Source organism: Lipotes vexillifer, unplaced genomic scaffold (genome assembly GCF_000442215.2).
Source record: "Lipotes vexillifer unplaced genomic scaffold, Lipotes_vexillifer_v1.1 scaffold967, whole genome shotgun sequence".
NCBI lineage: Eukaryota > Metazoa > Chordata > Mammalia > Artiodactyla > Lipotidae > Lipotes > Lipotes vexillifer.
The window spans coordinates 158,476-171,668 of NW_006791018.1; the positions used below are offsets into that span (position 1 = coordinate 158,476).

General features: G+C 39.5%; 1 protein-coding gene across 4 annotated transcripts in view; it reads right to left on the reverse strand.

The window, feature by feature from the left end:
• Nucleotides 1-2,936: 2,936 nt before the first annotated feature.
• CACNB4 (calcium voltage-gated channel auxiliary subunit beta 4) overlaps nucleotides 2,937-13,193 on the reverse strand; it is a 279,529-nt gene continuing 269,272 nt past the window's right edge. The window contains exons 13-14 of one of the 4 annotated variants that reach the window (XM_007464157.1): nucleotides 5,914-6,099; nucleotides 2,937-3,516 (exon numbers count right to left, since the gene is read on the reverse strand). In XM_007464157.1, coding sequence (XP_007464219.1) covers nucleotides 3,256-3,516; nucleotides 5,914-6,099 — 447 coding nt within the window. In that variant the 3' untranslated portion in view covers nucleotides 2,937-3,255. The remainder of the gene's footprint in view (nucleotides 3,517-5,913; nucleotides 6,100-13,193) is intronic. The other 3 variants (XM_007464158.1, XM_007464156.1, XM_007464159.1) reach the window with 3 other exon arrangements.

The following is a 13,193-nucleotide window of genomic DNA, read 5'->3' on the forward strand; positions in this document are numbered from 1 at the left end:
ATTTCATTAAGAACTAAGCAATGTCACATAATTAAGACTCTCTAACTAGGAAAGACTATCAGTCTGAATTGTTCATTTCAATTTTCTTTCCAACAGAACTGTATAAAGATAAGTGAGAATCATCAGTCATTTATAAACATTTCTAAGTGTTGCTTTAAATCTCGGAGGAAACAAGATAACATGGTTGATTACAATACTGGAGTCACATTACAGCCTTAAGAATTAACATCAGGATTGACAAATTGCATTCCTTTTTTTTCCAAGACTACACTTCCACATTGTCACATGTGTCTACATCGTTACATGTTCGCTGACTGAAATTACAGAATATGTAATTTACATATTCTGAAATTATATATGCTGAAATTACAGAATATGTGGTTTACACTACAAGTTAAAACAGCCTCAAAATATTATAAGACTTGCTTCTCCTGCTTATCATTTGCTAATCTTTAAATGAAATCAGTTAAAAACAAAGTATTTATGGAGTATGTATTTTCCAAAGGTGCTTGATGTGCTTGGTAAAAATAAAACTTTTCATTTAGTATATATCTGTATTTTAGTATCATTTACACAATAAACTCTAAGGCTTAAGAAAAAGAGAAAGGAAAATGCATATCCCTTATTCATTTGGAGAAGATAACGTATTACAGAAGGGGAAAGAATATGCCAAATCAAAGTAAAAATTTAAGTACATCCATCAAGAAAATATACATTATACCCTTTCCAAGATTGTTAGATTTTGAATAAGAATGCAAAGCAAAACAGGTATGGACACTTGATGGTAAAGGAAAGATTGGTTTTGTGCACAGATATTGAATGGACCTCTCTATCAGCGTGACATAGAGGACATAGAAACTAGGCTTTGAGAGGCCGTTAAAAACAAGAGATTTTTAAAAGTTGAAAGAATATGGTAATCTTGCTGACTAGGAAATACATGTAAATGCTGTTACAGCTACCTGCCATAAAATGTAAATATCTTAAAGTAGTTAAATGGCCAGATTGCTAATGCTACTACAGAAAAAGCTGAACAGCTGTCTAGTCTAAGTTTAACACCTTGGTGCACTCTTTGCAATTAAATACTTTAATGCGCACAAACAAGAAACCAGTAAAGCATATAGAAAAATGTTTTGGCTAGTGTTTTCTTTTTCATGCAAATATGTGCTGTACATGTAATAAATATATTTGTTTGCTGGAAAATGCTCTTCTGTGCTCTAACAAAGTATTCAGTAATGGCAGGTTGTATGTTTAGTAAAGTGCCTAATGGATATAGCTCTTTTAAATGTCTGAACTGAAAATTCTGTAAGCTTCACTAGATGACAAAAGAACCTCACAAGCCAGTATCACGTTAACTTTTAGAATCCACTGAGCCCACATTTTTTAATTGTATCAAATATTTGCGATAACTTACATGATTATAGGCATCCTCATTATCAGCTAAACAGGTTCATAATGGGGTATGCACAGTGAATAACAGGAGGAGAGGGAATGCGGGGGTTATAATGAGGCTCAAGATATATACATAACTAATTAAGAATATGGAACCTCTTTTCATGGTCAAGAAAATTATTTAACTGGTGCATGCTTTGAGAGCCTAAACACTGAAAGGCTTGGATGGGGGGAAATAAGATAACAGAATATGAATTATTATTATTTTCCAAAAAAAATAGGCTTCATGACATGTACTAGTAGAAAAGGACTTTTATGACTGATCCTATGAGTTTTAGAAAAAGGGACTCTTAGAAACAAGAGTCTTTTCCTAAAGACATTTGTGTATTGTACAAAAGGGTCAATTTCAATAGTTTCTTGGATCATAGTGAATCTAAGGCTTCCTTGATTATAGTAGACATAAGGTCATTGATTCTGTAATTATAGTCACTGGAAAAACTGTGAAGACTTAATAGGTAAAGAGGAGTGTTCATTAGAAATAAAGCAGTTCAATCTTCAAATGCTTTATAATTCTCTGCAATAAAAATGATACAATTTTAGTAAACAAATCTATTCTGAATCTACAAGTTTATTTTTTTACTGCAAGCTCTTAAATTCGTTTTCACAGTTTTTCAATTAATCATTTTGTAAAAACGCAGCTTTCAATATCAAAATTCAGTGTGTCCATGTAAAACAAAAAATCCTTAGCATGATTATAAAGAGTCTGGTGAAGGGCTAGAACATTCAGATATTCAAAGACAGAGACTGAGTGAAACAATGGAAAGACACTCAATTGTGCTGGCGGTAAACACGGAACCTGTAGTTGCGGTAAGTGGGATAGGTGAAATCCCATCTGGAGATGTTTAGCCTTGCACTCAGGAGGATCTGTGCCCCATTCTTACTGTCTGACTTCAGATTCCTGGATGTATGTAGTTGTGCTCAGATTTGATTAAAGGGGAAACGACACCCCATTTTCCATCTCACATAACCAGCTATGATTGGGCTTCTCTTTACTATTCTCTCTCACTGCTAAAGAAATTTTGAGGTTTTTTTTTTTTTGGCCAACTTCAAACAAGCTAACAGTTGTGACTAAACAAAAAGCAAAACACTTTGAATACAACAGGTGTGCCAGAAAAGAAATAAAAATATTAAAATCTGAGGAGACTGTAGAATTTCTGCATTAATTTGAGAATTTTTTGGGGGGCACTATCAATACATTTTGTACGTTTGAAAAGCCATTCTGGCAACGTTAACATATATTAAAATGTTTATACATTCCAACGTTAAGTGTAAATTTAGTCTCCAGCAAATAAATACCATAGCTGGTTTTGGCTTCTATTGGTATTTTGATTTTATTAATTAGTTTCTTATTTTTTTTTTCAGATTTTAAAATTGTTTACAACATGCTCAAGTAGACTTTCTAGTCAATTCACCCAAATTCCAACAGGAATTGGTTTATAAATTGGTTCCAACTGGAACTGGTCATTTGGAATTTCCAGCATGGGAAATTATTTTATATGTGCCTTGATAAGTACCTTAAATTACAAATTGATGTGTCTAAACCTAATGAAGAAAACAAAAGGTACTGTTATGTAAATGTTGCACTTAAAAATATCTCTATGATTGGGCATCTAATATCCATCTAGACTTAAGGGCATAATGTACACTTTTTTTTTTTTTCTTTTTGCCCCTTCTTAGCATCAATGACAGCAGCCCATAAGCACAGTCAATACTGTGCTGTAGTTGCCGAGTTAAGATGATTGGTTGTATCCTAGCAGTGCAATGGCAAATTGTCAACAGTTGAATATTTTGCTTGTTTCTGCAGACTCAAAGCCTATGTCGAGAGTCATGGCTATATCCCCCAGGCGATCCTCGGTTCCTATGAGGTTTGTAAGTGTCCTGGTATGAGTCAGGGTAATCTTCTTCCACGAGAGGGTAATGATCTCGGCTATGCTGGGAACTGGAAGACAAGCGGTTCCTACTCTTCCGAGCCCTTTCATTGTGATAATTTTCATCAGAGGTCATTAGACTTCGCCTTTCAATTGGAGAGTTCTCTGTGGAGTGGTTGCTGTACCTCATACGCTGACTCTAAAAATATCAGATGGTTCACTGGTTAAATTACATCAGCTTCATTCATCTAGAACATGCAAATGTATGTACAACAGTAGGATCTGGACAATAAGATGCTAAATATCTGACTCAATAAAACATTCTGATGTACAAATGGTCTGCTTGAAATACCTGGTCTTATGTATTTGGGACACAACATGCAAAGATGCCAAAGTGCTGGTAGTTTATGAATTTAATTACATAATACTGCATAATTATGCTTCCTATTAAAAACTCAGAATTTAAAGTTAGCTGCTGAATGGAACTTAATATATTTACGAAGGCCTAATAATTCCACTTCTGTTGCAAAATGAGGATTATTTTACTGTTGGGAAATAAGTTAAGGTTCAGAATAGCGTCTGTAATTTTATTCCTCTCTTGAACTGATAACCTTTCTCCTCCTAAAGTCACACACTTCTTCTTTATTAGCTGAATGTTCCTGATACCTTTTAAAAATATTTTAATAAAATTATGGTTTGTGCTACCCATAAAATATTTGTTTCTACATCCTACAAAAGACTCAGCAATATTCTCTCCAAAGAAGTACACAATAATTATGGAGCCAGTGAATTGATATATTTACAATTCTTGCTTCCTCAACTGAAATGTCCTGCAAAAATAATCTTCAGAATATAAACTAAATTCCTCTAATACCATTACTTGAAATTAATATCTTCAGACACTTATTTGAGCGCTCAGAAAAGGCTATTAACGTTTTTCTTCAAATCATGGGAAAACATGTATCATAGCTGTGTCTGCCTGCTTAAGTAGGTCGCCTCAGTTAAGAAACAGGATGCTGATGAAACCAAAGACCCAGATGCATTTCCTCTAAAGGACACTCACCTGCACACAGCAGGAAGCTCATTCAACAGTCACGGCCTGTGCTGGGAGCCCCATCCAGGGGTTTCACAATTAAGTGCCCATGGTTACTAGGAGAAATAGGCCCCAGGATAAAGGGCACCACGGTAACTCAAGTGAAACTGGGAGAAGCACTCTATGTGGATGTCTTGGAGGTGATAAGTCAGGAGTGTTATATTCATAAACAAAGTGCAACATTTCATTTCCACCTACTAGTGTAGGTGGAAGCATATCGCTTCATGAATCCATTTCTCACCCTACAATGTACAATTTGGAGCCAACCCAAACCAGTCAGTGGAACGCCACACTCGGATCAGCAGGCAGGCAGTGAAACAAGGAAAGAAAGAGTCCCAGTGCGCACATATACACTGCATATTACAATAGCCCGTTTCCCAAGTTCATTTCCAGCCTCGAAAGCTATTCATTTACAGTTTTTTTGCTTACAAAGATGCAATTTTGTAAAAGAGTAATACAGTTATAATAACATTTGAGAGAGTGCCATTTATCTCAGAGTTAACTCTACAGGATCTACAATTATGACTATCATTATAACCCATTAATACAAAACTAGTCATGATGCAAGAGAGCTCAACTGACTACCTGTTCCTCAGTCAGCTGGGGGTTTGGCCACATTTCAGCAGTGGCTTGGTAGATGGTACATAATTATTGATGGAGGAAGGCAAGATCCACTTTGTATCACAATGCCTCTGGCTCCCCACCTCTAGCCCTGAGTGCAGCACCACAACAGCAGGAGAGCAAGCCTCCTGCTCCTACACTCGTTGCCAGCTTCCCTAAAGGACACTGGCCATAGCCGATGACCGAGGTGGGCCCTGCCCACCCCCAAGAAAACTCAGGGATTCACGACTGTTTCCAAACAAGACAACTCTACTTACGTGCATGTTTTGTTTGGGCAAGCTAGGGGACAGGCCCCGCAGCCTGGGGGGGAAGTGTTTGGTAAGGGTGGCCATAAGGTCCATCTGTCTCACATACCTTACTTAGCTAGCCCTGTGCCTGACAGTGCCACCACTGTATAATCCTTAAGAAGTGATAAGGAGAGGTAATGGACAGTGCATAGTAGGTAGAAAGTTTCTTAGCAGGGTTTAGACATAGGAGGGATGAATTCACCTAGGTAAAAGCCATTATAAATTAACAAAGAACAAAGTTCTAAGGAAAACGCCACTCTCAGGGTAACTTTGTCTAGGGCAGATCATGCTTAGGTAACACTTTTTGAGTTTGTAAAAATGTAAAATAGTCTGTATCTGTTAGAATCAATGTACCCCAAAGATGTGAATCTGAAGAATTTTGTTGCCAAGACTTCAGAGCAAGTATATGAACCAAAGTGATTTGAGTTTGTAAAAATGTAAAATAGTCTATATGATTAGGCAATACTTTAGATTTTTAATATAGTAACGCATGGCTCTCTAGGCCACTCCCAGTCTGTCACTCTGTCAGTCAAGTCTCAGTCAAGTTTCCTATAGAACCTTGAATGTAAGGTTGTAAGAGCACAAGTGACACTACCTGTAACCCAGAAATTGCTGTGGGATATGGTGAGAGTGCTGTTGAGCCCAAATTCCTTCCAAGCAGTGGGGTCATGGGGGTGCTACTGGTCGTGTGAGTGGCACGCCAGTAGGCCTCAAGGTATTCTCCCAGATGTTCACACGCATCCTCCAGCTGGTTTTCATCCAGTATAACATCAAACATTTCCTGTAGATGACAAGGAAAATCCATTTTATTTCTACTTCAGGTTTTAGGCAATGAAACCTAAAATTTCACTGCATGCGGATATGTTTCTAATGTCCAGTAGCAAATATCAAACTTGAGGGGCTGTACTGGAAGTTGCTAAAGTTAAAGTCAAGTGAAGAACTGTACAGTTAACCATGCACAAATTTGGACATTCACATAAAAATGGGAAAGCTGATCAAATATTTGGATCTTTCATTTAGAAAAAAAAAAGAGATGAGGTACGTGTAAAAGTGTTCTAAGGAGAATAGAGTGAAAACACATATGTATTCACGTCTTTATCCATATATTCCTATAGATACTTACTGAATACATTCTTTTATATATTATATAAAAGTTTTGAATTATACTTCAGAATTAGAAGAAAGTTAATGGTACTGCAAGAGGAGTTCTAAAAATGTTTCGGTAACAAATGTATCACTGGAATAAACATTTCATCTCTCAAAGTAACTATGTTGGAGGAAATAACATTTACTTAGGTAATTTTTAGAATGTTGGTGAAAATGTTATCTGTTATCTGTCTCGTGGTAAAGCAATACGAAAGGTTTAGGATCAATAGTAGAAAACCACAGTATAGTGACTTCTCCTACCAGAGGATCATTGTGTGAAATGGTTAAAAAAGAACAAGAACGAATACTTGATTGCAGTGGTGGTAGGCAGGGAGTTGGGGGGGTAGTTAGTCCAAGAAGTATCTGGAGTCCATGTTTCTGACAGTAAGGACTTTGTCCAACACCTGTTCTACAATCAGGAAGTTGTTCTTCAGCTGCAAAGGAGCAGAGTGGCCCCTCTGTCACTGCAGTGTGGTCAGAAACGCAGAATATAACTGGGACACAGATTCCCTGGAGGGACAGTCAGATAACCGTGGCACCTCATAAAGAGAAAAGCCATTCCATGGGTAAGTGAAAGCACACTGCCGACTTTCAGCCACTGAATCCACTTCTTCCCTCTTGCACCACTTCCACCTGCTTTTACAAGCTCATTTTACCCAAAGGAGGAGCTCCCAGTAATGAATCAAATACAGGGTTACTGCCTTCAACACTTGATGCGGCAGGTGGACTGCAGGTTTGTAACAACTGGATGACTCTGAGTTGGTGGTGGGTCAGCTGACTCGCTCTCATCAGCACGAGGGCTCCCTGAAGCAGAAGTCACCATGGAAACAATCTCTCTCCCAACATTAACTCTTTGAATGTTTTCATCACGTTGATCTTTACTGAATATTTTGACCCTAATTTGCAAAGCAGTTTCAAGTCCTTGGAGCAGTGAGACACGTTTAGCAACTAGGAAAGAAATAAGGTGGCTTCAGCCTAAACCGACTGGTGTTTGAGAAGACTCAGCCAGTTTAAGTCATGTAGAAACCATTCCCCCACAAGAACACTTATTAGTGGATTTCAGATGGGTTTTTGCATATTTTATTCGTTCATAAAGTGTTTACTCGGTACCTATTCTGTGCTAGGCATTGTGGGTATACTGTGGCAAAGAAAACAGACTTCATCCCTATGCTCAAGAAGCATCCAGTCTCGGGGGAGAGACAAGTATTAAAATCCATAATACCCTACATCACACCAGGACTTTAATTCAGAACAACAGAGACTGAGCCAGTGAATGTTCAGAGCTGCAGCTTAAAGTTCTGGATTTAGAAGGAGGCCCAGAGAGATACGTGAAAGTTAAGTTTATGAGGGAGAGAAAATTATAAGTCAAAGAATTCTATCTGTAGAGGGAAGAGAATAAAACAGACAAAGAGGAGCAAAGACACAATGGAAGAGACGATAGAGCCCATGAGAGAATAGGAAAACAGCTAGTTCCTACATGGTCAGTCAACATATATCCTTACAATAAATCCTCTTTCCACTAAAGCAAATCAAGGGAGTGTCTGTCTCCTGCAATCAAAAGCTCCCTCCCCGCATTAGCATTAATCTAAGCCGTCAACAGTTACAAATAGAGACTCTGAGAAATGTCCCTAATGCTCTGATACACACATTGCATCCTCTGATAGCACTGCAGTGCTAACTTGAGTGGAACGAGAACAGCCCCATCCCAAAGGGCATGCACAGACTCAGAAAGATGACACAGGAAGAAGAAAGAGGAAACCGCGCAGCACTGGAACAAGGGACCACTCTGTCAGCCACTCCAGGCTAAAATCGTCCACAAATTCTATTTGATCTGGAGTGTGCTGTTTACATAGTGTTATTTATGTTAAATGTATAATTCAATTAGGTAGATCTCATTCTTTAATGTGGGATCTCAACAATGTGTAATCTCAACAAGTCATTTCCTTGCTTTCGGTAAGGTCCCAAGTTAATGAACCCTCCAGGGACACTTGGACTGAGGGTTCTAACTATTACAGCCAGGATTGCAAAGTCCAGAGAGGACAAAACAAGGTAGGCAGCCCTCATTGCAGAGTGTTATTTGGAAGAGTTTTTTTTATCTCCCTGGCTGTTCCACATGTTACATGGTCAGGGCTTCAGACACAATTAAACATACACTTAATTACAAGTAGTTTTAATAAAGTACTTCTCTTTGCCAATGGATCGAATTTGTACACATCAGCACATGGCTGTTTGCTGAAGCCTCAATCATTTCTAGGAAACTAAGCTTTTGCACTGCTAAAAAGACAGCTATATGATAGAAGATGATCTGAAATTGCTTTTAGGCTTTCAAAAGCACAGAGCAAAGCAAATTTCAGCCTCTGAATGAATACTGACATATGCGGCTTATTTCCAACTAAGAGGAATCTCACAGCCTGGATATCTGTGAAAATTTTTCTTTTCAACTGTTTAGGAAATAACACAGCTGATTAGACCAGAGTGTTAGGAAATGAGGATAAGGGAGAAAAAAAATTTTTTTTAATTATACAAAAAGAAATTCAACGAAAAGCAGCCGAATGAATTATGTAAACCAGCTTTGCCAATTTTTCATAAATTTAAAAGTTTGGGCTTCCCTGGTGGCACAGTGGTTAAGAATCTGACTGTCAATGCAGGGAACATGGGTTCAGGCCCTGGTCCGGGAAGATCCCACATGCCGCAGAGCAATTGAGCCCCTGCGCCACAGCTACTGAGCCCACGCGCCACAACTACTGAGCCCGTGCACCACAACTACTGAAGCCCATGCACCACAACTACTGAAGCCTGCGCGCCTAGAGCCCGTGCTCTGCAACAGAGAAGCCACCACAATGAGAAGCCCGAGTGCTCCAACGAAGAGTAGACCCTGCTCGCCACAACTAGAGAAAACCCCGGCACAGCAACGAAGACCCAATGCAGCCAAAAATACATAAATAAAATAAATAAATGTATTAAAAAAAATGTTCAAGCCTAGCTAGCTCCTTACTGTGTAATACGCGAAGCCTCCAGCATGGGATATGGATGCAGAGAGCTATCTAATCAGGAGAAGAGGGTGTGGGTAATGGGGCAGTCACTCAGTGATACCATGCTCTTGGGACTGCCGGAGATAAGGGTAATGCTGAGCTGTTTTCAAAGCACCGTACAGACACAGCACACGCCTCTGACATTTTGTGATGGGGTATTTTCTTCAGCTGAGGTGGGCAGAAATAATGTGGCTTCCAAAGTAAATCAGGAGTGAACAGAGGACTCAAAACAAATCACCAGAAAACCAGGCAGAGTAGGTCCCTTTTCTGGACAACCTCTTTCAGAAAAATGAAAAACTAAAGCATTAGAAATAACAAGAGTGAAAAACATACCTCTAGCTTATCCAGTGGTCCAGAGAACAAAAATGACAGGGAAGAAAGGGAAAGATTGAAGCTGAATAAAATGGGAATGAAGAAAATCTGCAGTAGCTTTTTAAAATTTTTTTAATTATTTAAAGATCTGTCTAGTTCTTCATTCACAGAGTATCACAAACATTCCTAAGGAAGGCACCTGAATTAGAGCAACCAACCATCCTGGTTTGCCGGGGACTGAGTGTTTCTGGGTACTTGGGACTATCAGTGCCAAAATCTGGAAAACTGGGGAGAAATGGAATGGTCAGTCACCCTAGTTTTTAGAAAAAATGGAGCACATTTCAGTTCCTACATTGACAACTGGAACAGGTTCCATTTATTTCTTTTATATTCTCTTGGGAGGGAAGATATAGAGAGTGGGCACGTCTTTCTTTATGACTGTGAAATATATACTTTCTAGCAAAGAGGGAGACTCTCATTAAAACAAACATAATTGGGCTTCCCTGGTGGCGCATTGGTTGAGAGTCCGCCTGCCGGTGCAGGGGACGCGGGTTCGTGCCCCGGTCCGGGCAGATCCCACATGCCACGGAGCGGCTGGGCCCGTGAGCCACGGTCGCTGAGCCTGCGCGTCCGGAGCCTGTGCTCCGCGGCGGGAGAGGCCACGGCAGTGAGAGGCCCGCGTACCGCAAAAAAAAACAAACAAAAAAAACCAAACATAATTTCTTATATGTTTTATCTAGGAGTTGTTATTAAACATTTTTAAATAAAAAGTTTATAAAACTTAGAAATTAATTTTGCAGTTTAATCTTAACTTTTTAAAAAAGTTGGTGCATTACTGAATATTAGCTAGCCAGGGGATTAAATATATACAAACTCTCCCATGGTATATGCATTGCTTTACATTTATTTGTTGTGCAGAGATAAAACCTCACATGGGGCATCTTTCCTATTTCTAAGTGGAAAAAAGAAATAATAGGGGTGTGCATACTTTTACTTCTTTGTTATTGGAATATAGAGCTCCTGAATCTGCCACCATTAAAAAAAAAAAAAGGGCTTCCCTGGTGGCGCAGTGGTTGGGAGTCCGCCTGCTGATGCAGGGGACACGGGTTCATGCCCAGGTCCGGGAGGATCCTGCGTGCCGCGGAGCGGCTGGGCCCATGGCCCATGGCTGCTGGGCCTGCGCGTCCGGAGCCTGTGCTCTGCAATGGGAGAGGCCACAGCGGTGAGAGGTCCGCGAAAAAAAAAAAAAAAAAGACTGGCAAGTACTATTCAGTGAAATAATATGGCTGAATGGCAAATATGCAATGCTAATTATAAAATAACCAACCAATGTTTCTTTCATATCAAAACTGTATTCTTTATAGTATTAAAGCTTTTGAATTCCTGAGAACTCACTGGTCAACTAGTGATAGGAAACTCTAAGTTAAAGGGATTTTGAAAGATTTAGGAGATCTCATGGGGATAAAGGAAAGCCTACCGATATCATGGGGCTCTAGCAGTTAGTTTCAGGCACAATTTCCACTTTAATGAGCCAAACGGGAAAGACAATCAGAATTCCTGCCACTGATGGGTGGGGAAAACATGAAGGCAAAGATACAGTGACTTTGATCCCTTCTAGTTCCTCTCTTGTAATGATCTGTGACATTCATTCTGAACCCAACCACATTTTCCTCACCACACCCAACCATCCTGTCCGTTCTTTTTTTTTTTTTTAAGATGGTCCTGCTTTTAAAATTTATTTATTTATTTATTTTTAACATCTTTATTGGGGTATAATTGCTTTACAATGGTGTGTTAGTTTCTGCTTTATAACAAAGTGAATCAGTTATACATATACATATGTTCCCATATCTCTTCCCTCTTGCGTCTCCCTCCCTCCCACCCTCCCTATCCCACCCCTCCAGGCGGTCACAAAGCACTGAGCTGATATCCCTGTGCTATGCGGCTGCTTTTTATTTATTTATTTATTTATTTGACCGCGCTGTGTGGCTTGTGGGATCTTAGTTTCCTGACCAGGGATTAAATCTGGGGCCATGGCAGTGAAAGCTCCGAGTCCTAACCACTGGACCGCCAGGGAACTCCCATCCTGTCCACTCTTATTCTTCAAAGATTATAACAACATTTACCTGTGCTACTGTCTGCAGAAAAGGCACCCCAGTGTTTTTGTTAAGTCCATATTAATCCAATGCTTTAAATCATAGTACTGAAGTATCCCTAACTCGGTATATCTAAGTTGGGTGGCTGAAATTCCTGCAAGAGTAGTCGCCTTAGGACTGAGAGAAACTAGATCCCACGTGGCCTTGTTTCATGAAGGAAACATCTGAAATCAATTATCCTCTTTTTTCAAAAGTAATGTTGTGAATTAAACTATGACCATCCAGAAGCTCCGTAATAATGAATGCACCAATGGGGATGGCGTTTCAGGTAGGTGAATTCACACAGTTCTAAATAATTTAGATAAAATTACTGGAAAAGGGCGGTGGAAAATTACTACCATGATAGCAATACTACTGTGATAGGATACTGAGCACCGCCACTCACTTCAGAGTTCCTGTGTTTAATAAATCTGAGTCCATTCAGCACTGGAAAATGAAGAGTGACAGAAGAGAATGACCATGGTTACTGTAATGTTAGAGGTTTGCAAGACTGTGGAGGAGACACACTCCCCTCTAGCAGACAGAGCGATCAATGTCATTTTATATGCACAGAAAAATTACAGAGCTCAAACAACCAGGGTCAGCTTTTGGTAACACAAACCAGCTTGTAGCTAAGTAGGATGAAAGGATTACATTTCATTTATATATTCAATTGTCTGCCTATCTGCTTTTCTCACCATGCATTACATAGCTCTTGTGACCATAGTACTGGGGCAATTTGAACTTTGCGCTTCTTAAAATGTACTATTTTCAACTTCTCTGAAAAGGAAAAGGGCACCAATACCTGGTAGAAGCAAAATGAAATCCAACACTATAGTGTACAGAAGGCTATTCCAAATGCAAATTCAGGCTGGTCATATAAAAATACATATATGAAAAGGGCTATGGGTTCTAGTCTCACAAACCCCTTTTCTGTCTGCATCTCAACTTTTCTTTTGTGAATCCAGAGCAGGCAATGAAGGAAAGTTCCTCCCTCTTCCAGAGTAGAACTATTCAGTAGCCCATCCTCCCAGCTCATCTTTCTGTCTGTGGCAGATTAAAAATGGCCACAAGTTCTTTGACACTCCTTGCATAGAGACGGAGGGTTTATATACCCTCTCCTTGAATCTGAGCAGCCTCTACGTTCCCTTGACTAGCAGAAGGCTGTGGAAGTGATACTGAGCCAATATCCAAGCCCAGTATCTAAGTTAAAGGGAATGGAATACTTGCTCTTGGAGCCCTGGGAGATG